This window comes from Vicugna pacos, chromosome 5, assembly GCF_048564905.1.
Source record: "Vicugna pacos chromosome 5, VicPac4, whole genome shotgun sequence".
NCBI classification, from domain to species: domain Eukaryota; kingdom Metazoa; phylum Chordata; class Mammalia; order Artiodactyla; family Camelidae; genus Vicugna; species Vicugna pacos.
The window spans coordinates 1,586,854-1,614,443 of NC_132991.1; the positions used below are offsets into that span (position 1 = coordinate 1,586,854).

Below are 27,590 nucleotides of genomic sequence, written 5' to 3' on the forward strand. Positions count from 1 at the left end.
GAGCATTTTTGTATAACAAACTTTTGCTAGATTTCATTTGGGATGAATTCTCAGAAACAAAGAATTAAATTTCACAACAGGTTAAGAAAACATTCATGGTTAATTGATCCTCTCAAAAGAAAACTGCTGCATAGCCACTTCCTACTCTAAGAATTAACCTGAAATCCAAGTTTAAAAAAAGAAAATTTCAACTATTCTGAAGATACAACAAACTACTGGCTACTACACACCTGTAATCCTTCTTTAGCGTTCGCATGAGGTTTCCACAGCAATCTAGATACTGCTTGTCTATATGAGGGTACAGGCAAGATCTCAGTGTTAATTCAAAAGTCTGGCAAGTCACAGATTCTGATGATCTATCCACACATATGTCTCCACCAGCAAACTTCTCATAAAAGTCACTCTGTTCCAAATACAACCTTTAACATAAAAATATGAGTCTTTTTAAAAAACGAAGAGTTCTTTTTTAAAAATCATTAAAAAATTGAAGTATAGTTGATTCACAATGTTACATAAGTTTCAGGTGTACAACATGTTGATTCACAATTTTTAAAGGTGATACTCCACTTACAGTTATTATGAAATATTGTATTTTACAGCACAGGCTATATTCCTTGTGCTGTACAACAAACCCTCGCAGCTTATTTATTTTATACCCAGTAGCTTGTACTCTTAAGCCCCCGCCCCTATCTTGCCGCTCCCTGGTCCCCGCTCCCCAGTGGTAACCACTAGTTCCTTCTCTACATCTGTGAGTCTGTTTCTTTTCTCTTATATTCAGTAGTCTGCTTAATTTTTTTAGATTCCACACATAAGTGATGTCATACAGTATTTGTCTTCGTCTGTCTGGCTTACTTCACTTGGCATAATAATTTCCAAGTCCATCCATGTTGCTGCAAATGGCAAAGCGTCATTTATGGTTGAACAACATTCCATATACAGACATGCAGATATGTACATATCACACACCACATATACATATCCATTCATTTCAACAGAATTCCCTTATATCAAAACTCCGGAGTCCCATTTTTACCTTTAGTCTTAAAAATACAACTATTATAGCAACTCTTATAGAAATAAACACCCTCAAAATATTCTTTGTGTAAACCAGTACTTCACGGAGTTGATCCTCCCTTTAGGGTCAGGTACTGAGTAGGTCTTTCTAGCCATTAGAGCGGAGGCAGTAAATATGACCGCTGGACAATAAACAGGGCATTGTATGCATCTGAACAGCTCACTTCAATCGGGCTAAGTGCCTGAAAGCACCTAAGGGCTAAGAAACATAGGGAGGGTCTGACTCAACGTGTCCGAGGACCCCATGACCCCCACTTCCACCAGCATCTTCTGTATGAGTGACAGCACTGGCCAATGGCCTTAGGGACATGATAATCTGTGGACTTTCACAAAAAACAAGGAGACCAAAATATACATCCGAGCTAAGTGAACACAGTATCTTCTTGTATTCCATTCATTAGGAAGGAGAGGCTTCAAAGGTTTCCATTTTTAAGGCTGGAAAGCCCTACCTGGCAGGGATAAACAGTTACTAAATACTGCAGCACAGATTCTGCCATTTCAATCACTGAAAATCCTGCAGGTGTGTATCACCTTGCAAAATTTATCGCCAGCAGTGGGTCATGAACGTCATCCAGCTCCAGGTGCCTTTCGGCGATGGACTGCATCTTAACGAGGGCCTCTCTGGGGGTCTGTGGCTCAGAGAGGGCCTGGGCGGTGGGCGCTTCTCCATGCCGAAGACGAGACTGTACAGACTCCAGAAAGAGCGTATAGAGGCTTTTTCTTTCTGCATCTGAAACATAAAAAAATGTGTAAGGTGGTTTGTGTTCTAGTAAATAAGCAACATTAAGAAATATTAAGTAATCTTACCTAAATGTAGACTGGAATTTTCCCTTTGGCCCATGAGGGTCTATCCCTGTTCTGTTATCTTTACAGTTTAGCACAAGTGAACATTTTTATACCCTCTGTTAGATGACTGCAAAGTTCATGGTTGAACATTCAAAGTATAAGCTAGTTTTCTCTGAACAGAGTAACAGCCAAAGCAGGATGCTTAAAAGTTAAGTTACCACTACACCTGACAGCACTATGATAACATTAATAGGAGCTGTGACTTCACTGGGAAAGCACTTCCAACAGTGGCACTGGGAAGAGCTTTACATTCGATTATTCAGTTAAAAAGGAAATATTCTGTGAAGTGAAAATATTATTAAAGTTGACACAATACCACAAAGTAACTAAGATAACATTAAGGTGACTTACAAACAACACAACTAAGGTCATATCTGTACCTCTCTAAGCCTCTGTAGTCAGCTGATAAAATTTTATTACTTACATTGCATCAAAAAAGACCAGAAATTATATCAAGATTTTCTCAAAATCTATGATCAAGTCTGAACCGCTCACCAACAAATTCCTATCTGCCAGAGTTCACGGTCTTCAGATGCTAAATGCTGCAGTGCATTAAGAAATGCCAGAGAATTACTGTTAAAGGACCAGCCCTAAGGAATCAAGAGTGAAGAAAATGCGTACGGAACTTACTACCACTGCCTTCCAAACCCCGTGCCGAAAGTTTCCAATGAGGACAAGCTTTTTTCAAACAGAAGCAGCATGACCTATTAATTTGATCATGGTGAGAATTTCCATGAAAACAAAAGGCTTTGATAATTCTGCAACTGCACAATAATCACACAGCCCCCAGGATGGCAGCGCCACGGGGCTAACCTCTGGCAGTGGCCTGGCACGCAGTGCTGTCCGCGCACTGCAGGTTTTTCAGCAGCTGCATCGACTTGCCGGCCATGATGATCTGCTTGAGGACAGGCTTCAGGAAGGACACCATGGTGTGCTGCCTGCTGGAGGGCCCCTGGTCACTGCCGGAGCTCGCGCTGGCGTTGTCACTCATTTTTTCTTCATTTTCTGTCTTTTCTGATACACTGTACAGCGTGTAAGTTGCATACCAAAAGTCTCTATGATTTACTGGAACATTTTTGTTTCTAAAGAGATTCAAAAAATTTTTTAAATTTATCTTTTCTTCCTTAAAAACAACAGTGTATCTGTTCTAGCTTAGGCATGTTGTCCAGACATTCCTAAACACAGTTATATCAATTATTAGTAAACAATGCAATCCTCAGGTAGAAATGGGACAGAAGTTTTATTTGATTTCAGTTTAACATAGAAAAGTGGATAAATACTCTGAATGGCATAGGTAAAATTTAACTAACCAGACAAAATTTCCCAAATTGGAATTAAACAAAATATGATTAATTTGGTCCTCTTTAAAGGTAGAATAAAAGTTTACCCATCTTGCTACCTCCTGTCAAAGTACTCTCCAGACTTCCAAGTCTTTTTTCCCACAGAGATTCTTAACTGGACTGTTTTAACAATGAAACACGGGTCATCCATCACCCTCTAAGAACAGTCAGAATCAAGTTTTTACAAAAATTCTCACATGCAACAGATGAAACAAGACATAAGGACACACCCAAAACGCAGCTGAAGAAAGGCTGGCTCGTTTACATGAGCACTGTGTAAACAGGGTTACCTTTCTGGGGCTCTAAGGTTATTCTTGATGAGTTAGATGGATAGCTATCAGTAAAACACACATCTAAGGGGGGAGGGTACAGCTCAGTGGTACAGTGTGCTTAGCATGCACGAGGTCCTGGGGTCAATCCCCAGAACCTTCTCAAGAAACATAAATAAATAAACCTAATTACCTCCCCTGCTGCCATAATAAAAAAATAATTAAATAATACAATGATAAATAAGTAAATGAAATATTTAAAAAAAACCCACATATCTAAACAGAGTGCAGAACTTAAGACTGAGTTACGAGAGTGTTCAGAAAAATCAATTAAGTGAAAGGGAACCATCATAACTGGATTAAGATTTTCCTTAATTATTTTATTAAATATTATTTTAAAGGAGTATTAAAAAAGGGTTACTAATTAGGAGAAATAAATATATTAGAGGCATATTCTGTAATATTTTCACATCCTTCATCTTATTGATAATTTATTTCCACTGACTTCCATTAATGAAGCCACTTGACATCACCTAATTCATTTTAAGGGGCACAGTGTGCCTTTCACCAGACCAGCCAGCCATAAACAGACTACCGTTCAAAAATACAATTTGCTAGTAAGCAAAACTGTGAACTGACATAAAACTTGGAAAAAAGATGCTTTTTGGCTGGTACCTGATGTCTTCTCTGAAAGTGCAACAGAACTGGCATGTGGCGACAACACCGCTCTGCCACCTGCACTGCAGCCCCTCAGAATCACCGAAGCGGACGGCAGTGAGAGAACAGGGGACCGGGCCCGCGTGCCCCTCACCTCTGGATGATGAACTCCTTGGCGCAGTCGCACAGCTGCCCATGAGCGATCCACTCGTCCACAGTCTGCAGGTAGGGCCGCACCGTCTCCACCCAGAGTGAGAACAGCAAGGACACCTGGGAAGGGCGCCACGCACACCCGCTCTCAGAACCCTCTCGTCTCTGGACACAATGAGGTTTTAGCATTTCTCAAGCGCCTTTTAAAAAGCAATCTGATTTCTATGTTTTTTTGAAACCAAGTAAGAAATTAAAAGTCCAAACCATATGCTATAAAATCCTTCTGAAAAAAAAACCTCACCCAAATATGAGGACACCATACTGTCTATACCAGCACCTTTTTCAGAGTGAAAGGTACACAGGGACAACAGTTCTCAACTGGACCTCAAACTGGGGTGTACAGGTCTCCTACCCAAACAGTGCTATTAGCAAGACGTCCATGAACAAGGACGTGATTTCATTCTACTGCAGTTTCCAATAAAAAAGAAATTATAGAGCCAAAGAAATCAACCTCCTTTACACTGAACTGTAGCACCAAAATGGTGAGAAAACAGTTATACTCACAAACGAGACAAAAAACCTAAAATATGTGCCCAGAGAAACTTGCAGCTTTGTAGATCATAGTCTCTAATCAGATCTATATTTTTTTATATTATGGTAAAAAAATGTACAATATAAACTATACTATCTTAACCATTTTAAAGTGTACAGATAAGCAGTGTTAAGTGTATTCATACTGCAAAAACAGATCTCCAAACCTTTCTCATGCTGCAAAACTGACACTCTGTACCCACTAACCATCTCCCCTCCCCCAGGCCCTGGGAACCACCTATTTCTGTGAACTTGACTATTCTAGAGACCTCATATAACAGATCTGTATTTTTATTTAAGAAAGTTTGTTATTGCAAACATCTGTATAAGTCAGCTAGCTATTTTTCATCTCTTGCTTTTACGTTTTGCTTTATTCTTGCCTCATCCTTTTGGCGTCTTGGCAATTATAGCTGAAAAGCTAGTTTCGTGCTGCCTTGAATTTAGAAGCTAATTTGAAAACTGAACAACTGTCTGACACATCATTTTTACAAAGACCTAGGGCAGGCTACCCAGCACCCCTGTGGCTGAGCAGGCTGGAGTCTCGCATGGTAGACTAGACAAGGGTCCCACATACGGTCTGCTCAGAGGCTTCTCCAACGTTATCATATTCAAGGATGGCTTTGTACAGCGTGTTGAGCAGGTGAGATGCCCGGACGACATTCCGAGTGTCAGGTGGAACTTCTGCTACTCCAGTACTAAACACTTTGTGCAGAACCTTGAGCTGAGCCAGTCGAGGTGACAGCTTATCCACCACTATGGCAAGAGTTATTGTAGTATCTGTAAATATCAAGAAATTAAACATATTAGCAAGGAAAAATACCCGCATTCCAAATGTGACATAAACGCTAAGCCACTTATGGAAAGGCAAACTGGAGGATGCTGGGTTTTAATCTCACATCACAAGGAACTGATTTCCCTAAAGAAAGAAAAGACAACTCAGTAGAAAACTAATGTAGAAAGGAACTGACAATTCATGGAAATTGAGATTCAAGTAGAAAGACACTCAACCTCGCTTATGAAGGAGGAATGCAAATTAAAACTACACCGGGCAAATAAAATACAGACTACCGTGGGCTCCTGTTTTAGTGAGGGGAGGATGGAGGGGCGACTTTAACTAAGGGCAGCAAGAGCGAGCTCCTTGGTCGGGATGGCACAGCTCTGAATCCTAAATGCGAAGGTGGTCATACAAATCCACAAGTGATAAAATGTCACAGTACTATACAAAGACATCACTCACCTCCCTGCAAAAAACCAAGTGCCTGCAAAACTGGTGGAACCCTGTCAGGCCTGTAAATGTCCCATGCCGGTGTCAGTTCCCTACTTTTGATAACGTGCTATAATTCTATAAGGTGTCAACACCGGGGGAAGTTGAGTTATGGGAACATGGGACCTCTCTGCACTACCTTTTTCTTTTTGGTTGGGGGGAGGTAGTTAGGTTTATTTATTTACTTTTAGAGGAGGTACTGGGGATTGAACCCAGGATCTCACGCATGCTAAGCATGCTCTCTACCATTTGCTGTAACCTCCCCCTCACCCCCCGTGCTACTTTTTGCAGTAGTTGTAAAACCTACAGTGGGTTACCATTTTCACCTATCATACTGGTGAAGACCAAGAAGTCGGATAATACCCCATTGTCTTGCAAGAGTGTGAGCAAATGGGTTTTCATGTACATTGCTGGCAAGAGTGTAAACTTATCTATCTGTATCTCTGTGGAGAATGATGTGCAGTATTTACTGGAATCACATACGCCATCAAATACCCTTTGACTCAGCAATTCCAGTCGTAAGGATTTACCCTGTGGGTAACTTGCTGCACACGTGGACAACACTCACATGTAGGCAGCTATCACTGCAGCACTGCTGGCAACAGCAAAAGATCAGGAACAGCCAAACATCCACCAAAAGGCGAGTGATCTATCCACACAACAAAATGCCCAATTTGTAAAAAGGAACAACTATACCTGTAGGGTATAGTCCTCAGTATTTAAATCAGAAAACAATTTAAAGAGAGCAGTTAATAGCCTAGTAGGTGTGCGTGTAAGAACACACACTGCTTGCATATGTCTGACTTATTTCTGGGAGGATGCACCAGAAATCGATCACTTGGTTGCCTCTGGGCTGGGGAACTGGCACAGGAGGAAGAATTTTCACTATAAATCTTTCTGTACTGCTTGGATTTTTAGACATATGAATGGCTTAAAAACACAAGTTTCAAATACTTTTAAAAAATGAGTGTATTCAGGAAGATTATTTGCCATGTAAGTTTCAAATTGTATATCAATTATTAACCTAATGGCATTCAAAATAGGAGTTCTGTGTCTTAGAGTAAAAAAGGAGAATATTTAAATACCGTTACTGATGATGCACTTCTCAATTTCCGTGAGTTCCTCTTTGAAACTAATGAAGTACTTGTACAGCGCCCACATGAAAGCCTGGTATGTTCTAAAGGGCGCCTCAGTCGGCTTCTTTGCAGCAGAGCCATTCCCAGGTAACATGCTCTCGGAGCTATGCCCCATGACTTCATCAATGAACTCCTGGAGTCGAAACACAACCTGACCATATGCTGCTATCTGTTCTAACACTGACCGTAAACAGCTCTACAACAGAAGCAAACCACAATGATTCAGAGTCAGGCATTTTAATGTGTATCTCCCTCAGTCTAAAATACTTCTTTTGTGTTTTAAACGGCACAAAGTAGTAAAAGACAAAGCAGTAGAACGAATCTTTAGTTTTAAATTCAAAGGAAATAGTTCAAAGCATTAATTTTTACAAAATACAGAACTGTGGCTTATACTTTTTAAAAACACACACATATAAGGTAAATGCACTATAAGCAAAAAATTATAGTGGACAGCTTTCATAATACAGAATGACAGAAATAAAAAGCAGAAAACACCAATCAAAACTGAATATAAACATCACAAATAATATTAAAGAATTCTCCACAGGGAACTATACTCAGTATCTTATAATAACCCGTGATGGAAAAATATGAAAATATTTTATATATATAAGTGATACATATTTTATATATATTTAATGATAATAAACACAAATAACTTACCTGTGTCAAATGAGTTACTATAATATTGTTTCTCACAGTCACCTTCCCATCTATCACCTGAAATATGAAGAGCTTTTTTACCCCTGATAGTAACCTGAAATGAAATAAAAAAGATGAATGTATTTAAAGTTTAGAAAAATATTCGCTACATTAACGCCTAAGAAATTTTCATGAAAGATTCAGAAGAGAGTTCCGAGGAAGGGCAAAGAAGTCAGACAGAAAATTAAAGACATCAATCTTTTTATCTATTATTTTAAGACTCACAATATTTCAGTATCTTCTTTTAAAAAAAAAGTACAAAATAGTATTGTCAAAGTGTTTCCTCACATATGTGATGGTCCAAAGAGATCGTCCCATTTTTAAGAATGCCAGTTTTGTATTTTGCGGAATACAGAACCTGGAAATCTCAGTAGTAACATCACGATGTGTTACATTTCTCACTTTCATGTTTGTAAGAACACAGTCTAAATTCTTAGATTCCTGGTTTCTAGGCACGGTGTCGACAAAGGTAACTCTCACTGATATGCTCTGCCTAAAAAGCAGTCAGCAGCAAACTAGAAACCTTAATTTCAATCCAGCTATTAAAAAAGTGATGGTCTAATCGTAATTAAATCATATATAAAGTTATTTAAAATGTAAAAGAGGTAAATGTATCAAATTCTCACAATCTCCACAGTCAAATCTGGAGTTTGGGCTTCCTGAGTCCCACAGTCCAAGCTCAGAGGCCCACAGGGAACTGTTTTGGGTTTGCACCTAATGACCTGTTTCTAATTTACACCTGGAAAATCTTTGAACACTTTTCTTTAAAAAAACCAAAATTGTGTCTTATTAATAAAGTCTTTAGACTATTAATTAGGTCAACAGGTCTTACCATAGGGTTTCCCGAATAACTTGCGTTTCAGTAACAAAAACTCTGTCATCTGGAACATATAACGGATCACTGCTGTACAAGTGTTGATCCCTATTAGACAGCAAAGGTCAAATGTCAATGAAAAGATTTCTCACTAAGGAAAACTACATGTCTCAGAGAATATATGCGACTTAGTGGTACTTTGACAGTAATCAAAATGCAAATAAGCATAATACAGGCTTTAAATGTCTCCCCATATTCATTTTCACAGGTCAATTGAAATATTCTCAGAGAAGCCCTTTCAGACCAAGTCCAATTGTTATGTCTACTGCTGACTTAGGCAAATGTTTAAAACTATGTATTATTGGTGTTTTAGAAAAATAGTAACTATTTTTGTAGTAGGTGCACTAAAATAGAAATCAAATAAATATATACCAATATATACCTCATATATACCAATCAATTAACTCTGAAAATAAGAAATCAAAAGACAGACTACAGTTGAATAACAAATGCATTTAAAAAAAAATAATTAAATAATTTAAAGCTGTGTTCAACTGGAATTGTTAGAAAAAAAGTTTAAATTTCAAGGAAGCACTTGATTTAAATCACAAATCAAAACCAAATATTAAAACATCAAAGTTTCTTCTATCAACACATTAAATGAAAAATTTAGCCTCTCACCAGACAGCAGCTAGATTGGAGTGCAAATGTAAACTATGAGGAAACCTTGAGGACCTGGCTGTCCAGTACTGACGGACCACGTTCTGCTCCAGCCAGCTCCGGGCATCTGGCTCGTCTACTGGAAGGGAATTTGGCTATGTTTTGTTATAAGAATTAATGAAAAAACACTTGATCAATTTTGCCACAATATCTGAACTTAAGACTCCATTCAAACAGTCAACTGAAAAAAAAGTTCTTTAAAAGAACAGCCACCAGACAACATCTGTATATTTACTTAAAACTATATATATATATATAAATAAATATTCACACATATATGGGGGGAGAGAGGGGAGAGAGACATAAAATTTAATTAAATGTCACTGCTAGAAAAAAAAATTGCTCAATTTAAAAACGACTGCATGAATTTCACTATTAATGGTTTGAAATGGGTGATACGCATATCAATTTGAAATAAAATACAAACATGTGTCATTGTATTAAAACACTACATACTTCCTTGACAGTTAAATTAAAAAAAATTTTTTGTAGCATATATTGTATGTTTATAGTACATGTAGTAAATAAAAATATGGTAAAAAAAAATGACCCCATAAATAAAAAGATACAAACAATACATTTAAATAGTTCAATAATCATGAAAGAAACTGAAATGATAACCAAAGATGTTCCCAAGCACCCCCAAAGACTCAGGACTTGGTACTAAGCTCTAAAGGATTAGATAAATGGTTGTAGAAAGCAGACAAAGGGAAAGCTGCCTAATATTTTATGAGGCTAATAAAACTTTGCTTCTAAAACCAGATAAAGACATGATAAGAAAAAGTAATTCATCGAAGAATAAAGATTAAAAATCCTAAATTAAAAAATAGCTAACCCAATCCAATAATATAGTAAAAAATAGCAATGCTCAAGAAAGTTTAGCTCAGGAGTTCAAGAATGATTCACTATTAGAAAATCTATCAATGCCGTAATGAAGTAAAAGAGAAGAGTTTTAGGATTATCTCACAGACAAAGAACAGCAATTGATAAAGTCCAATATATATTTACGATTAAAGACTCCTAGAAAAACAGGAATAGAAAACTGTCTTAATATGACAAAGGCCACATATCCAGAACCTACACCAAAACCCATCACGCTTAATTGAGGAATTTGAGGGGCAACCCTCCTGGGATAAAACCTACTCTAGGAAACCTACGCCCACTGTCACTGCTTCCTCTGCAGAGGGCTGGTTAACGAGTCACAAAGAAGCTATAAGGTTAAGAACTGGCAGGAGATATAACTGTCAATGTCTGCAAACAACACCGACCATCTACACAAAAAACCCAACGGAATCAACAATTATAACTAGCATGAGTTCAGCAAGAATGCTGGATATAAGAACAATTTACAAAAACCAATAGTGTCCCCTCACCAGCAATAAACAAAACAAAAAAGACACAATTCACAATAACAAAAACTATTAACACATATAGAAATTAACAAATATTTAAGATCTTTATAAAGAAAGTTTCCAAAAATCTAATAAAACGTATAAAAACCAGAAAAACTGCAGATATTTTCATAGTAAAGATGTTAAATCTTCCCAAGCTAAATCTATAAAAATGCAGTCCCAACAGATATTCCAATGGGATTTTTTAAAAAGAATTTATCATACTGCTCGTAAGATGTCCAAAGAACAATAAAAGTCATAAATAGCTAAGCCAACTTGGAAAAAGGGTAAAGGAGGTAAGGGGAAACCTGCCTTCCATGTGTTGAAACATATTACGAAACCATATAAATAAAAAGTCTGTTCCTCACACTCACACTCAGGGAAGAGAAGTGAATGTTCAGAAAAAAACAGGTATCGATATACAAAATGTTAGAACTACACAGCAATGTGGAAAGAAGGGACTGTTCCCGAGATGCTGGTGGGAAATCTGCTCATGACATGGGAGAAAAATAAGCTGGACCCTCTAACCTCACTTCATACATAAAAGAGGATCTGGTGGTCATGAAAGACCTAGACACCAGCTATCAAAAAGCACACAGAAGGGAAATACAGGGGAATGTTCTTGCAGAGAAAAATACCAAGGCCCAAATACTAACCATATCATGAAAAATTCACAGATTTGAGTACAATAAAATATATTTTTTAAAATCACAGATTCTGTTTGAAGGATACCATGAAAAATGCTAACAGAAGACTAGCTGGGGAAGGTAACTGCAATGTCTAAAATCTAGGAATTACTATCTAGACACATGGGCAGGAAGGACATGAAACTCCAAGGAAAAACAAGCAAAAGATGTCAATGTGTACATCATAGAGGGGACAAGACTAAGGGACCTGAAGGATGCCAAGTACTTACCCGAGTGGTCAAACAGATGCAAATGAAAACAACCTCAGACCCAGTCAGAGGGGGGTCTACTCAAGCAGGGATGAGACTGTGGGCCAGGTCCATAATGGGCCCACGCAAGGAGAGGCGTGAAGGCAGCTCAGGCCTGTCCACAAGAGAAGCAATAACAGAAACACAGTGCTGCAAACGACAGCATCCTATGCCGTGCTAGGATTGACAGAAGAGATGGTCACAGACTGACACGGGAAGATTTAAAACAGAGTTAAATGAAAACAGAACAGAACAAGGTTTGCACACAGAGTAACACCAGTATGTAATTTAAGGAAAGAATACACCAATCAACACAAAGTACTTTACAAGAACTCAACATATGTGAGAACAGGTATGAAATACATTAGTTTAGGAGCCTGTCACGGGGCTGGCAGACAAAGGGAAAGGGGAGTGAGAATCAGAAACAGCAGAAGAGAAGACACACACTAAACTAAAAGGCCTGGTGATGATGATGTGCTCTGAGCTGATTAATCCACACTCTGTCCTAAAGGTCCCATTCAAGAATTAAAAAGAAAGGGAAGAGAAACCAGAAAATTGCTAGCATGCTAAATCAGCTTTAACTATTTTCTGCCCACTTGGAGAGGTCCACGTACAGTGAACAGGGCCAGGTCACAGACCCCAGCTTCTGGGGTTAGCTTCACAGCTGTGACCACGGGAAAACCACTGTAACCACACCTCTGCTTCTCACCTACAAAATGAGATGTAGGGTTAGATGATCTCATCTCGAAGGTTACTTCCAGCTGTTTCTAGATATAATTTATTTTTCTTCACTAAAAACTGGAAAACCAGACATTCAAATTTAAAATTAAATTGTACAGATATTTTCCTTTTATTCAGCGAACTTTAGCAAAACCAATCCTTCTCCAATAAAAAAAAAACAATAATTTAGGACTAACAAAGTTCTCAGAACAATAAAAAAAAAGAGTCCAAAATCACACTGTAAATCTCTTTCAACATTAATTCTATAGAGCTACTTCTTAGACACCACAGAAGAAAGATCTACTAATGGTTTAAAAAGATTTGTTTTATAAGGATGGGAGAGCTTACCACATCTTAAATCACATGGAACTGACTCTCAAAGGCTGCCTTTCCCTGTAAAGAATTCTTCTATTAGAAAATGATGCCAATCTGTGGCTTGGACTGAGAAAGGCTATGTAATCCCGGTAAAGAATCAGGGTCAGTGTGGTTCTTGTAGGGCTTTTAGTGCCACTGGTGCCCCTGCAGGACAGGTGTTCTGAAAACTGGCAAACTTGTTTCACTGAGTGAGCAGAACCTGGTGGACTGCTCTCGGCCTCAAGGCAACAAAGGCTGCAGTGGTGGCTTGATGGACAATGCCTTCCAGGGTGTTAAGGACAACGGAGGCCTGAGCTCAGAGGAATCCTAGCCATGTCTTGCAAGGGATACAAACAGCTGTAACTATAAACCGGAGTGTTCTGCTGCCAATGACACTGGCTTTGCAGACATCTGTCAGCGGGAGAAGGCCCTTATGGAGGCAGTGGCAAGTGTGGGGCCCATCTCTGTGGCTACTGATGCAGGCCATGCCTCCCTCCAGTTCTGTGGATCAGGCACCTATCACAAGCCAGACTGCAACAGCAAAGACCTGGATCATGGTGTTTTGGTGGTTGGCTATGGCTCTGAAGGAACAGACTCAAAAAAAAAAAAAAAAAAACAACCCAATACATTTTGGATTGTCAAGAACGGTTGGGGTTCAGAATGGGGCTGGAATGGCTATGAAGAAATGGCCAGAGACCAGAACAACCCTTGTGGAGCTGCTACAGCAGCCAGCTGTCCCACTGTGTGAGCTGACGGACGGTGACAATACAGGACTTGAGGAGACCGTATCGGGAGGAAGTCTATCTTAAAACTGACCAAACCCATACTGTGTAACGTAAGACACTTGAATCATGGAGGATCCAAGCTGTGGTTTGAATTCTACGACATTTTTATAAGGGTAAGACGTTATCACGACTTATTATAGTGGTGGCTGCATGTCATTATGCATTTGTCAAAGGCCACAGAATGTACTACATCAAAAGTGAACCCTAATGTAAACTATGGACTTTTGTTAATAATAATGTGCCCATATTGGTTTATTGATTGTACCAAAAATGCCACACTGATGAGGGATGTTGTGGGTAAGGGAGTTTATATGTGTGGGAGGGGAGGGCTATGTGGGAACTCTGTATTTTCTACTCAATTTTTCTGTAAACCTGAAACTGCTCTAAAAAAATAAAGTCTATTAAAAGGAAATTTTTTAATGCTATCACTACTTTAATTACTGCTATAGCTTTATAACGTTGAAGACTCATTGTGTGACTCTAAGATTTTTAAATTTTCATTTTTAAAAAGAATATGTAAAACTTTACCTTTTAAAATAAATTTTGATTGAATATGTAAAATAAATAAATAAGAAAATGATGCCAGCATCCCAGAACACAGGGTACCTTTCCAGCTGATGCGAGGCGCTGGCTTTCTGCTTTGGTCTTGCTCTTCCAAGGGCGTCCTGTCCACCTGAATCCCAGAGTCCTCTCTGCTTAAGGGCTGCTGTTCATCCTCGTCTTCACTGTCTTCAGACCAATTCTGATTAGAAGGAAATACACCTTCGCCTTACTATGCATAACAATGGAGCTATTTAGCTAACAAGATCAGGAAAACTTCAGAAGAAAAGTAAAAACTATACCACACGAAACTTTTCCCTAAATGTCTGGAAAATGACTATTTTATGATGCAATTACTTTTGGTGGCAAAATCCCAAGATTTACAGCTCCTTAAGTGATACTTCTATTCATTCTGTTCAACTTCCTAGTACTAAAATTTTGATGTAAAACTTTAATGAAACTTCCATAATAAACTACTCTAATACAGTGAAGAGTGTTCCTCTTTTAGGTGAGGTGCCGTAGGGCAGAAGGACCCATAGAAATCATCTGTATCACCTGGTGTGTAATTATATTTTCAGTAGCAAAACTGCTGCCACTTACTGGTGTGTCTACACTTGGACCAAGGTCAACTTCTTCACCTTCCATCAAGTATTTTCCCCAGTCAAAATCATCTTTCTTCTCTAAAACATAACAGAGGAATCTCATCAGCTTTATCAAAAATATGTGAAAAACACTCTAAATTACAGTTAAAAAAGCCTAACAAAACTCAAAAATAAAATACACCCGGGAAATGAAAGTTCAAAAATACTGAAAACACTCAATAAATTGACATTCTAACGCATTTAGAACTTTAATTTCTTTACATTAAAAATGATTTTTCTCTTTATGTAGCTGCAGTCATTTAATTTACAAAGTCAGAATTTCTATTTTAAACGAAAATTTACAATTGCAATTGCATTCAGTGCAACAGAAATATTTTAGTTTCACAGAGCGTTACAACTTTTTATAAAAATCTCAATGTCTAGTAATTAAGTCATAAAACCAACTTCTCTTTCATTTGCTATATATTAAGGTATTTGGTAACGTACCCACTTCTTTTTCTCTTGGTGTTTCCACATAATTGCTGTTTGAAGGCGAATCAGACAGACACAGAAGGAGTGACAGGATGGAATAATGTGCATCTGTCTTTAAAACAAGAAATGAAAATATGAATCACTGAGGTTGGTAAGAGCTTTCTAAACTAGTTTGAGGGAAAAGATGATAACCCCATGACAGTTACGTCCTCAAATCTTTTTCCTGGTCTGAGAAAACACAGATCATACCTAAATAAATCCCAACCTCTAAATTTATTTTTATAGTTCAGACGTGTGCAGGTAACAATGCACTACCTGACTCGTAGGCAGAACCGTCAGACATGCCTAAACTGAGGGCAAGCCACCAAACAATTGCCCTGCTCTCTTCAGCGTCAGGTCGAGAAGAGAAAGGCTGAGGAATGTCCTGGATTAAAGGACACCGAACCTCAGCAAAAGGTACACAGGAGTTCCTTTTACTATTTTTCAACATTTATGTTTTTTTAAAACTTAAATTATATTTTTAAAAATCACATTTAAAAAACTGCTAAAAAATAAAAATACTCCAAATGCAAAATGAGCTAAAAGTCATAAACCAAGTATGGAAAGGAGAGAGGAGATGAATTAAATTCAGGGAAGTAAGTGAAGTCTCAGATGACCTCTTCCTGTATGTTCTACAGTACATGGTGTTTATCATAATTATAACTGAATACATATTCAATAACTACTTGGGCAGTGATGATCATGTCCTGTTTATTTCACATTCCTACGACCCAGTGATGGACGCAGGAGACACTTGGTGAACTTTCCCGGGAATGATAAGACAATATATCACTAAAAAGACTGTAAGGAGTTGCCCTTTTGTGGATAATTTCTCTGCTTGGGAATGCCTTAAATTCCTTTAACAAAGAAAATAACTTTTATTCCACAGAGAAAAGTGGTCTAAAATGTAAATACTTGAAGAAAACGATTGTTAATATATAAATCTATTATTTGGCAATAATCGCTAATGTCAGACTGTTTATTTTGGGAGGACTTAGTGCACCTGAAACAGGCGAACGTTACCAGAGGAAGAGGAGAGAGGACTACGTACAGAGAAAGGAAGGGCACACGCCGCACCCTTGCAGACCACTCTCCTCTGCCAAGGGCCAGAACCACTGCCCTGTAGCTGCGTGGGGACGCACAAGAGCAGCACGCGGTCCTGGGAAGAGGACGTGGGTGACGCCATTCCCCTACTGCTGCTGCACCTTGTTCACTTTTTTCGCTAACATCTATAAAGGAGCTTGACGCCTAGAGGACTTCTGGGTAAACACTGAACTAAAAATTATGGTCAAAAACATAACCTATCAATCAGCTAATATCATGCTTTGACCAAAGTCACTAATTGTACTAAAGAGACAGAAGACTGCTGTAAGAGTTAGGGCTCTGGAACGTAACACAGGAGAGTGACCAGGATGGAGGACCGGGAAGCGGTGAGCTCACCTCCTCCCACGGGCATGCCAAAATTACACTTACAGAGCAGCTGTCAATGAGAATCCCCTGAAGACCAGTAGAAAAGGTCTTCTACAACGCAAGATATAAAGGAACCACACCTAGATGGGTAAGAGGGGTGGAGACGTATCATCGTCAAGACCCATATCCCCATAAACAAAGGTTAATTTCAACTGCACAGGTTGTCCCCAAGGAGCGAGGGATCCAAGCCCCACATGAGGCTCCTCAGCCTGGGGGTCCTGTACTGGGAAGACGAGCCCCCAAGAATGCTTGGCTTTGAAGGCCAGTAGGGCTTATATTCAGGTGATTCACAGGGCTGTGGGAAATAGCGACTCCACTCTTAAAGGGTGGCCACAAAATCACACGTGCTCCAGGACCCAGGGCAGAAGCAGTAATTTGAAAGAAACCTGGATGAGACCCACCCTGTTGATCTTGAGGAGACTCACAGAGAGGCAGGAGGCAACTGGGACTCCTCCTGGGGACCCACATGCTGGTGGCAGCGATCTTGGGGAGCCTTGATGTGGGCGAGCACCACTTTGGAGTCCTCCCCTAGCCCATTAGTGCAGGGGGCTTACTCCCCAACCAGCAGGTCAGCAACAATCCCCGGACTCCAAGGCCAGCCGCCAGCCATGTGGAGACACAGCCCTGCTTACCACTGTGCCCAGGACCTGGCCCCACCCACCAGTAGGCAGGCACCAGTCCCAGGAACCCCAGGCCCCACAGCCAGTCATCCTGGGACCTGACCTTCCCACCAGCAAGCCAGCACCAGCCCCAGGAGCCCTCAGCTCCTATAGCCAGCTGTGCCAGGAGCTAGCACTGCACATCAATAGGCTGGCACCAGTCTCAGGACCCCCAGGTCCCACAGAACCCAGTCCTGCCTACGAGTAGCTGGCAGACCTATATGAGCCTGGCAGCTGACTCGGCCAGGAGCCAGGGCCACCTACTAGTGTGCCCACAGTAGTTGGTCCACCACAACAGAAGGGCCCATGCAGCATACAGCTCTGGTGACAAGCGGGGAGGATGCTGCTGGATTCCCTAGAACACCTCTTACACAAGGCCACTTCCCCGAGATTGGAAAATGTAACCATTCTGCCTAATGCATAGAAATAAAAACAGAAACAGGCAAAATGAGGTGACAGAGGAACACGTTCCAAATGACAGTACAAGATAAAACTCCAAAAGAAGGAAGCAAAGTGGAGATAAGCAATCTACCTGATAAAGAGATTAAGGTAACAACCATAAAAATGCTCAGTGGACTCAGGAGAAGAATGGATGAACACAGTGAGAAGTTTATTGGAGTTAGAAAATATAAAGAGAAATCAAACGGATGTGAGGAATACAATAACTGAAATAAAAAATACACTAGAAGGAATTCACAGTAGATTAGACGATACTGAGGAACTGATCAGTGAGCTGGAAGACAGAGTAGTGGAAATCACACAAACTGAACAGAAAAAAGAAATTAAAAAATGGAACAGTTTAACAGACTTCTGAGACATAAAGCGTACTAACATTCACATTATAGGGGTCCCAGAAGAAGAAGGAGAGAAAAGGGGGCAGAGAACTTATTTGAAGACATAACAGCTGAAAACTTCCCTAACCTGGGAAAGGAAACAGATATCCAGGAGCATAAAGCAGAGTTCTAAACAAGATCAACCCAACGAGATCCATACCAAGATACACTGTAATTAAAATGCAAACATTAAAATTAAAGAGTGAATCTTAAAAACAGCAAGGGAAAAGCAACAAGTCACTTACAAAGGAACTCCCAAAGGCTGTCAGCTGACTTTTCTGCACAAATTTTGCAGGCCAGAAAGGAGTGGTATGATATATTTAAAGTGATGGAAGGATAAAACATACAACCAAGAATATTCTATCCAGCAAGGCTATCATTCAGATTTGAAGGAGAGATTAAAAAGTTTTACAGACAAGCAAAAGGTTAAGAAGTTCCGCACTGCCAAACCAGCTTTACAGGAATTGTTAAAGGGATTTCTCTAAGTGGAAAAGAAAAGGCCCAACCAGAAATAAGAAAATTATAAAAGGAAAAGTTTCACTGATAAAGGCAAATACACAGTAAAAGTAGTATATCAACCACATATAAAGCTAGTAAGAAGGTTAAAAGACAAAAGTGGTAAAATGAACTATATCCACAATAAGTAATTAAGGGATACAGAAAACAAAAGATAGGAAATAAGACGTCAAAAACATTAAATGCTGGGAGGAGTACAAGTGCAGGGTTGTAGAAAATGTGTTTGAACTTAAGAGGATCAGCAACTTAAAATAATCACATATATATAGAGATTGCTATATATAAACCTCATGGTAACCACACACCAAAAATCTATAATAGATACACACATACAAATAGAGAAAGGAATCCAAACAGAACAAAGACAGTAAAGAAATCACAAGGAAGAGAGGGAAAAAAGAAGGAACAAAACAGAAATATGAAAACAATCACAAAGCAATGAACAAAATGGCAATTAGTGCTCATCTATTAATAATTACTTTAAATGTAAATGGACTAAATGATGCAATCTAAAGACACAGAGTGGCTAGATGGATACAAAAACAAGACTCATATTTAAGCTACCTACAAGAGACTCATTTCAGCTCTAAAGACATACACAAACTGCATGTGAAGAAATGGAAAAAGGTATTCTGGTAAAATGATAAGAAAAAGAAAGCTGTTGTAGCAATAGTTCTATCAGACAAAACATTCTTTAAAACAATGACTGTATTGAGAAACAAAAAAGTACGTAATGATCAAGGGATCAATCCAAGAAGAAAATATAACACTTGTAAATATACACGCATCCAACATAGGAGCACCTAAAAAAAAAAGCAAATAATAATAAAGGGAGAAACTGACAATAACACAATAATTGTAGGGGATATTAACACCCTACTAACTTAATGGACAGATCATCCAGCAGAATATCAATCAGGAGACACAGTGGTCTTAAACGACACATTAGATCAGATGGACTTGGTAGATATATGTAGGACATTCCATTCAAAAAAGCAGAATACACATTCTTTTCAGGTACACACTGAACATTCTCCAGGACAGAGCTCATGCTAGGCCACAAAAAAAGTCTTAAACAAATTTAAGACTGAAATTATATCAAGCATCTTTTCTGACCACAATGCTGAGACTAGAAATCAACTACAAGAAAAATGCAAAAAACACAATCATGTGGAGGCTAAACAATATGCCACTAAAGAACCAACAGGTCACTGATGAAATCAAAAAGGAAATAAAAAAATACATGGAGACAAATGAAAATGTAAACACAACAATCTGAGATCTATGGGACACAGCAAAAGTTGTTCTAAGAAGGAAGTTTATGGTGATACAAACCTAACTCAGGAAAATAGAAAAATCTCAAATAAACAACCTAACCTTATCCCTAAAGGAACTAGAAAAAGATCAAATAAAACCCAAAGTTAGTAAAAGGAAAGAAATCATAAAGCTCACAGCAGAAATAAATAGAAATGAAAAAATAATAGGAAAAAAATAAATGAAACTAAGAGATAGTTCCTTGAAAAAATAAATCTGACAAACCTTTAGCCAGATTCATCAAGAAAAATAGAGACAGGGCCCAAATCAATAAAAGCAGAAATGAAAAAAGGAGAAGTTACAATCAACACCAAAGAAATACAAAGGATCATGAAAGGTTACTACAGTAACTATATGCCAATAAAATGGACAAGCTAGAAGAAGTGAATAAATTCCTAGGAAAGTACAATCTCTCAAGACTAAATCAGGAAGAAACAGAAAATACAGATAGATTGATTACCGGTAATTAAATTGAATCAGTAATCAAAAATTCCCAACGAACAAAAAGTCCAGGACAAGACAGCATCACAAGTGAATTCTACCAAACATTCAGAGAAGAGTTAACATCTATCCTTCTCACAGTATTCTAAAAACTGAAGAGTAAGGAATGCTGCCAAACTTTCTATGAAGCCAGTATCACCCTGATACCAAAACCAAACTAACACACCACAAAGAAAGAAAATTACAGACCTGATATCACTGATGAACATAGATGCAAAAATCCTCAACAAAAATATTAGCAAACCAAATCCAGCAAAACATTAGAAAGATCATATACCATGATCAAGTGCGGTTTATCCCAGGGATACAAGGATAATTCAATGTATGCAAATTAATGTGATAAATCGCATTAGTACATTGAAGAATAAAAATCATACTATCATCTCAGAAGATGCAGAAAAAGCTTTTGACAAAATTTAACAACAATTTATGATTAAAAAAAGAAACCTCAAAAAAATGGGTATAGAGGGAACATAACTCAACATAATACAGGCCATATACGAGAAGCTCACAGCTAACATCATATTCAACAGTGAAAGCATTTCCTCCAAGATCAAGCACAAGAAAAGGATGCCCATTTTTGCCACTTTTATGCAACACAGTTCTAGCCACAGCAATCACACAAGAATCAGAAATAAAAGGAATTCAACATGGGAAGGAAAAAGTAAAACTGTCACTGTTTGCAGATGACATGATAATATATTCAGAAAATCCTAAAGATGCCACCAAGCACTATTAGAACTATTTCATGAATTACTAAAGTTGCAGGATACAAAATTAATAGTCAGAAATCTGTTGCATTTCTATACACTAATGATGAACTATCAGAAGGAGAAATTAAGAAAATAATACCATTTATAATTGCATCAAAAAAATACCTAGGAATGAATCTAAGATCTAAAAGACCTATAGTTGTTAAACTATATTACAGTCATGAAAAAAATTGAAGACAACACAAAGAAAAAAAGTCTACCATGGTTAAGGATTAATATTGTTAGAACGACCATACTACCCAAGGCAATCTACAGATTCAATGCAATCCCTATCAAAATACCAATGACATTTTCCATAGAACTAGAACAAATAATTCTGAAATTTGTATGTAAATACAAAAAAACCCTGAATAGCCAAAACAATATTAAGAAAGAACAAAGCCAGAGGGATCACACTTCCTGGTTTCAAACGATACTACAAAGCTATAGTAATCAAAACAGTATGGTACTGGCACAAAAACAGACACATAGCTCAATGGAACAGAATAGAGAGCCCAGAAATAAACCCACATTTACATGGTCTATTAGTCTATGACAAAGGAAGCATGAATATACAATGGGGAAAAGGCAGCCTCTTTAATAAATGATGTTGGGAAAACTGGACAGCTACATGCAAAAGAATCAAATTGGACTTCTTACACCATGCACAAAAATAAATTCAAAATGGATTAAAAACTAAATGTAGAACTTGAAACTATAAAACTCCAAAAAAAAAAAAAGGCAGTATGATCTCTGACATCAATCTTAGCAATGTATTTTGTATGTTTCCCCAGGCAAGGGAAACAAAAGCAAAAATAAATGAATGAGACATCAAACTAAAAAGCTTTTACACAACAAAGGAAACTATCAACAAAATGAAAAGGCCACCAACTGAATGGGAGAAGATATTTGCAAATAATATACTCAAGAGGGGTTTATATCCAAAATATACAAAGAGCTCACACAACTCAACATCAAAAAACAAACAAATAAACAAACAACCAGATTAAAAAATGGGCAGAGGATCTGAACAGCCATTTTGCAAAGAAGACATACACATGGCCAGAGACATGAAAACATGCTCAACATCACTAATCACCAGCGAAATACAAATTAAAACCACAATGAGACAACACCTCATACCTGTCAGAATGGCTATTATCAAAAAGACAACAAATAAGAAGTGTAGGAAAGAATGTGGAAAAAAGAGAACTCTTGTTCAATGTTGGTGGGAATGTAAATTGGTGCAGTCACCATGAAAAAACTACAGAGCTTCCTCAAAACTAAAAAAATAGAACTACCATATGATCCAGCAATTCTACTTGTGGGTATTTTTTTTTTCACTATAATAAAGCAGTTATTTATTTATTTAAATTGTTATTGAAGTGTAGTTGATTTACAATGTTAGTTTCAGGTGTACAGCAAAGTGATTCAGTTATACATACACATACATATATATTTTCTTTTCAGATCCTTTTCCATTATGTTATTACCAGAAATTGAATATAGTTCCCCATGCTATACAATAGGTTCTTGTTTATCCATTTTACATACAGTAATGTATGTCTGTTAATCCCCAACCCCTAATTTATCCCTCTCCGCCCTTTCCCTTTGGTAACCACAGTCTGTTTTCTAAGTCCATTAGTCTGTTTTTGGTTTGTAAACAGAACTTATATCACTTTTTTGTTTAGATTCCACATAAGTGGTATCACATAGTATGTCTCTGACTTATATCACTCAATATGATAATCTCTAGGTCCATCCATGCTGTTGTAAATGGTATTATTTCAGTCTTCTTTATGGCTGAGTAATATCCCATCATGTGTGCGCACGTGTGTATATACGCATGTGTGTGTGCGCACACGTGCATATATAACTACTTTATTCAGTCATCTGTTGATGGACATTTGGGTTGTTTCCGTGTCTTGGCTACTGTAAACAGTGCTACTATGACCACTGGGGTGCATGTATCTTTTTAAATTATAGTTTTCTCCGGATATATGCTCAGGAGTGGGACTGCTGGATCATATGCTAAGTCTATTTTTAGTTTTTTTAAGGAACCTCCACAGTGGCTGCACCAATTTACATTCCCACCAACAATGTAGGAGGGTTCCTTTTTCTCCACACCCTCTCCATTCTGACTGGTGTGAGGTGACACCTCATTGTAGTTTTGATTTGTATTTCTCTAATAATTAGGATACTGACCATCTTTTCATGTGCCTGTCGGCCATCTGGATGTGTTCTTTGGAGAAATGTTCTACTTGTGGGTATTTATGTTAAGAAAACAAAACACTAATTCAAAACAATTCCTCTATGTTCACTGCAGGATTATTTACAATAGTCAAGATATGGAAGCCATGTAAGTGTCCACTGATAGATTAATGGATAAGAAAGATGCAGTATATATATCCAATGGATTATTACTCAGGCATAAAGAAGAATGAAATCTTGCCTTTTTCAAGAACACGGATGGACCTAGAGGATATTATGCTTAAGTGAAGTAAGTCACACAGAGACAAATACCATATGATTTCACTTTTATATGGAATCTACAAGACAAAACAAATGAACAAAACCAAACCAAACATAACAAAGCAGAAACAGAGTCACAGATACAGAGAACAAATGGGTGGTCACCAGAGGGGAGAGGAGCATGGAATGAGTGAAATAGGTAAGAGAGATTAAGAGGTACAAACTTCCAATTACAAAATAAATGAGTCACGGAGAAGAAGTGTACACTAGGAGGAGTACAGCCAATAATACTGTAATAACTTCGTATGGGTGACATATGGTAACTAGAAATATCAAATCACTGTGCACCTGAAACTAATAGTCAGGTGTAGGTCAATTACATTTTAATTAAAAACAAAAAGATATAAACTGTATTTCTTAAACCTTTAAAACATGGGCTAACTTGCTCTTTCATGTTATCTCTTAATTAGGAGATGAAGGTGAAGAATCAGAATTCCATCTCCACATCAGCCACATGTCCCTTCAGAGGCTGTCTCATGAAGACCTGCACAATCCCTGCTACTCTTTGGAAAGTCAAGAAACGCATGTACATATATGCTGAAAGAAGCAGCCCCGTGTGCTGTACATTGTATCAGAGGTGGTCTTGAATCTCAAAGTTAGAATTAACTTCTCCACCTCCAAATCCCCTGAAATCCAAAGCTACTAAGAACCAGAATTCCTAGTTCCAGTGGGGTTTTACAGACATGCCAACGTTTCTGGTTATTTCTTTTATTATAAGAAATAACTCAATCTACTTTGCCAAACATCATTTCGAGTCCAGAGGATGGTAAACTGTCATTTACTGAGTAACTCCTATGGAAACTATATACCCCTATCTATACAGAAATTTAAATACAGGGGGTTAGAGATTTGCTTTTGGCATGATGCAGGGAGGTGGCCTTCAAATCTCCTTCCAAAGTAACTGTAAACCTGAACAAAACTGCCAAAGACAACCATTTCAGCCCTCTGGATCAAGCATAGTCATATAACTGCAGAGAAGTGTTTATCCATGAAAATGACCTCAGGTAAGAGCAGTGTGAGTCTGAGGCATATAAGCCTGGAGCTATCTCCCTCCTCCCACCAGCCCTATCGGAGCAGTAGCTCAACCAGGGCTGGACAGGAAGTGAAAGCTGGCAGCTATGCAACCTGTGTCTTAGTGGTGACTGCCATGGCAAGTGAGTGGGGGAGCCAGTGGTCGCAGGCCTGCGTGTTGGACAAGCAGCGGGCCAGCCAAATAGTTGGGGATTTACTGGGGAGCTCCTGGATGCAAGACAATCGAAGGGGGCCTGCGAAGCTCTCCACATGTCTTGGGTTGACTAGAGGCTGTGACGTGCACAGCAGAGACTAGAGCAGACCCAAGCCGCTCACGAACAGAGATGAGAGAGAGTCCACAAGAAGTATAAGCCAGGACAGTCTTGACAATGGCCTTAAGTAGTAGGAATGTACTCCTCACTTCACACACAAATAAATCAGATTAACATCCAAAAATCATTTAACACAATACACCATATGTTATGGACTGACTGTGTCCCCCTCAAATTTAGACGTTGAAACTAACCCCTAATGTGATGGTATTTAGAGATGGGGCCTTTGGGAGGTAATTAGGTCCTGAGGGTGGAGCACTGGTCCAATGGGCTAAGAAGAGACACTAGCGAGCTCTCTCCACCACATGAAGGCACAGGGAGAAGGCAGTCACTTACGAGCCAGGCAGAGTCTGCACCAGCAACCAAACTGATCTTAAGACTCCTGCTCTCCAGAAGTGTGAGAAAATAAATTTCTGTTTACAAGCCACCCAGCCTGTGGTATTTTGTTATGGCAGCCTGAGCTGACTAAGATAAATGAATAGAATACAAGGCAAAAAACAAAGAATTATCTCAAAGACACAGAAAGAGATGCGACAAAAGCCAACGCTCATTTATGATTAAAACTTTCAACAGACTAGAAATTAAAAGGAACATTCTCCATCTGATAAAGGGCATCTGTGAAAAAGCTACAATTAACATGGTAATTAATGGATGAAACTAAAGCTTTCCTTCTAAGACTGGGAACAAGGCAAAGATGTGCACTTGGCTTCTGTTCTGCATTGGAGCTTTTCACCAGTACAGTAAGACAAAAACCAAAAAACACTGCACATTGGAAAGAAAGAAGTTAGACTGTCTTTAGTCAGAGATGACATGATCCAAAGGGTAGAAAATACTAAGGAATCCAGAAGAAAACTACTAGAATGAGTTTACAGTACAAAAATCAATATAGAAATGAGTTATATTTTTATATGCTAGCAATAAGCAAACCACAAAAGAAATTAAGAAGACAATTCCATTCATATTAGCATCAAATTGAATAAATATTTAGAAATAAATGTGAAAGAAGTACAAGAATTGTACGTGGAAAAATAAAATTGGTAAGAAACATTAAGGATGATCTAAATAAATGAAGAGTCCATATTCATGAATTAAGAGATTTAATATTGGTAAGACTGTGTATCAGTTTCCTAGGGCTTCCTTACCAAAATACTACAAACCGTGTGGCTTCAAACAAAAAGAACTTATTCTCCCGCAGTTCTGAATGATAGAAGTCTGAGGTCAAGGTCAGTCCATGTTCCTCTGAAGGCTCAAGGGAAGAATGCTTCCTTGACTTTTCCTAGCTTCTCACGGTTGCTGGCAATCTTTGGTGTTCCTTGGCTCATAGCTGCATTGCTCCAGTCTCTGCCTCCTTCATTGCATAGTGTTCCCCTGTGTGTGCCTCTGTATTCAAATTCCTATTTTGAACAGGACACCGAGCACTGGATTAGGGTCTCCACTTCATTGGCGCCATTTTAACTTGCTTACATTGTCAAAGACCCTATAATGAGGTCACATTCAGGGGTATCAGGGGATAACACTTGAACATATCTTTTGGGGGGACACACTTCAGCCTAGCAAATGGCACTACTTTCTAAATTGATGTACTAATTCAGTGCAATCCCTGCCAAAACCCCAGGTGGCTTCTGCAGAAATTTAGCTGACCCTAAAATGTGTATGCAAATCCAAAGAGTCTAGGATAAACAGAACAGTTTTGAAAAAGAAAAAAGTTGGAGGACTTCTGTCACCAGATCCCAAAACTTACTATAAAGCTACAGTAATAAAGCCAGTGTAGTATTTGTGTAAGGACAGGCACACAGTGGGGGACCTGTAATGAAAACAACCAAGAGCCTGTAAATCCTTACATTTACAGTAAATTTGTTTTTGACAAAGTTGCCAAGACAGTTCAATAGGAAAAGAACGGTGTTTTCAACAAACAGTGACAGGACAATTGGATATTTGTAGGCCAAAAAAAAATCCACCTTAGATCCTTTCCTTACAACACACACAACTATTAACTCAAAGTGGATCACATATCTAAATGCACGTGCTAACATTGCTAGAAGACAACACAGGAGAAAGTCTTTATATCTTTGAATTAGGGAAAGAGTTCTCAGATATGACACCAAAAGCATGAATCATGAAAAAAGGAAATAGCTAAAATGGATTTAATTAAAAGGAAAACTTTTGGAGCTTCAAAAGGTACCACTAAGAAAATGAAGACAAGCTAGGGACTGGAGGAAAATATCTGTAAATCACATTCTGATGAAGAACTTTTATGAGAAATATATAAAC

General features: G+C 38.4%; 1 protein-coding gene and 1 pseudogene across 3 annotated transcripts in view; one reads left to right on the forward strand and one right to left on the reverse strand.

The window, feature by feature from the left end:
* Positions 1–27,590, reverse strand: part of TUBGCP5 (tubulin gamma complex component 5) — a 46,443-nt gene that overhangs the window by 13,481 nt on the left and 5,372 nt on the right. For 2 of the 3 annotated variants that reach the window (XR_012072440.1, XM_031678737.2), the window contains exons 4-15: positions 15,376–15,472; positions 14,888–14,967; positions 14,354–14,489; positions 9,525–9,642; positions 8,862–8,951; positions 7,991–8,084; positions 7,277–7,523; positions 5,502–5,704; positions 4,341–4,456; positions 2,734–3,002; positions 1,606–1,804; positions 231–419 (exon numbers count right to left, since the gene is read on the reverse strand). Coding sequence is in view for 2 of the 3 variants with exons in the window: in XM_031678737.2 (XP_031534597.1) it covers positions 231–419; positions 1,606–1,804; positions 2,734–3,002; positions 4,341–4,456; positions 5,502–5,704; positions 7,277–7,523; positions 7,991–8,084; positions 8,862–8,951; positions 9,525–9,642; positions 14,354–14,489; positions 14,888–14,967; positions 15,376–15,472 (1,838 nt within the window). In the remaining variant the exon portion in view is untranslated. The remainder of the gene's footprint in view (positions 1–230; positions 420–1,605; positions 1,805–2,733; positions 3,003–4,340; positions 4,457–5,501; positions 5,705–7,276; positions 7,524–7,990; positions 8,085–8,861; positions 8,952–9,524; positions 9,643–14,353; positions 14,490–14,887; positions 14,968–15,375; positions 15,473–27,590) is intronic. The other variant, XM_006196058.3, reaches the window with a different exon arrangement.
* Positions 13,234–13,710, forward strand: LOC102544801 (procathepsin L pseudogene; annotated as a pseudogene).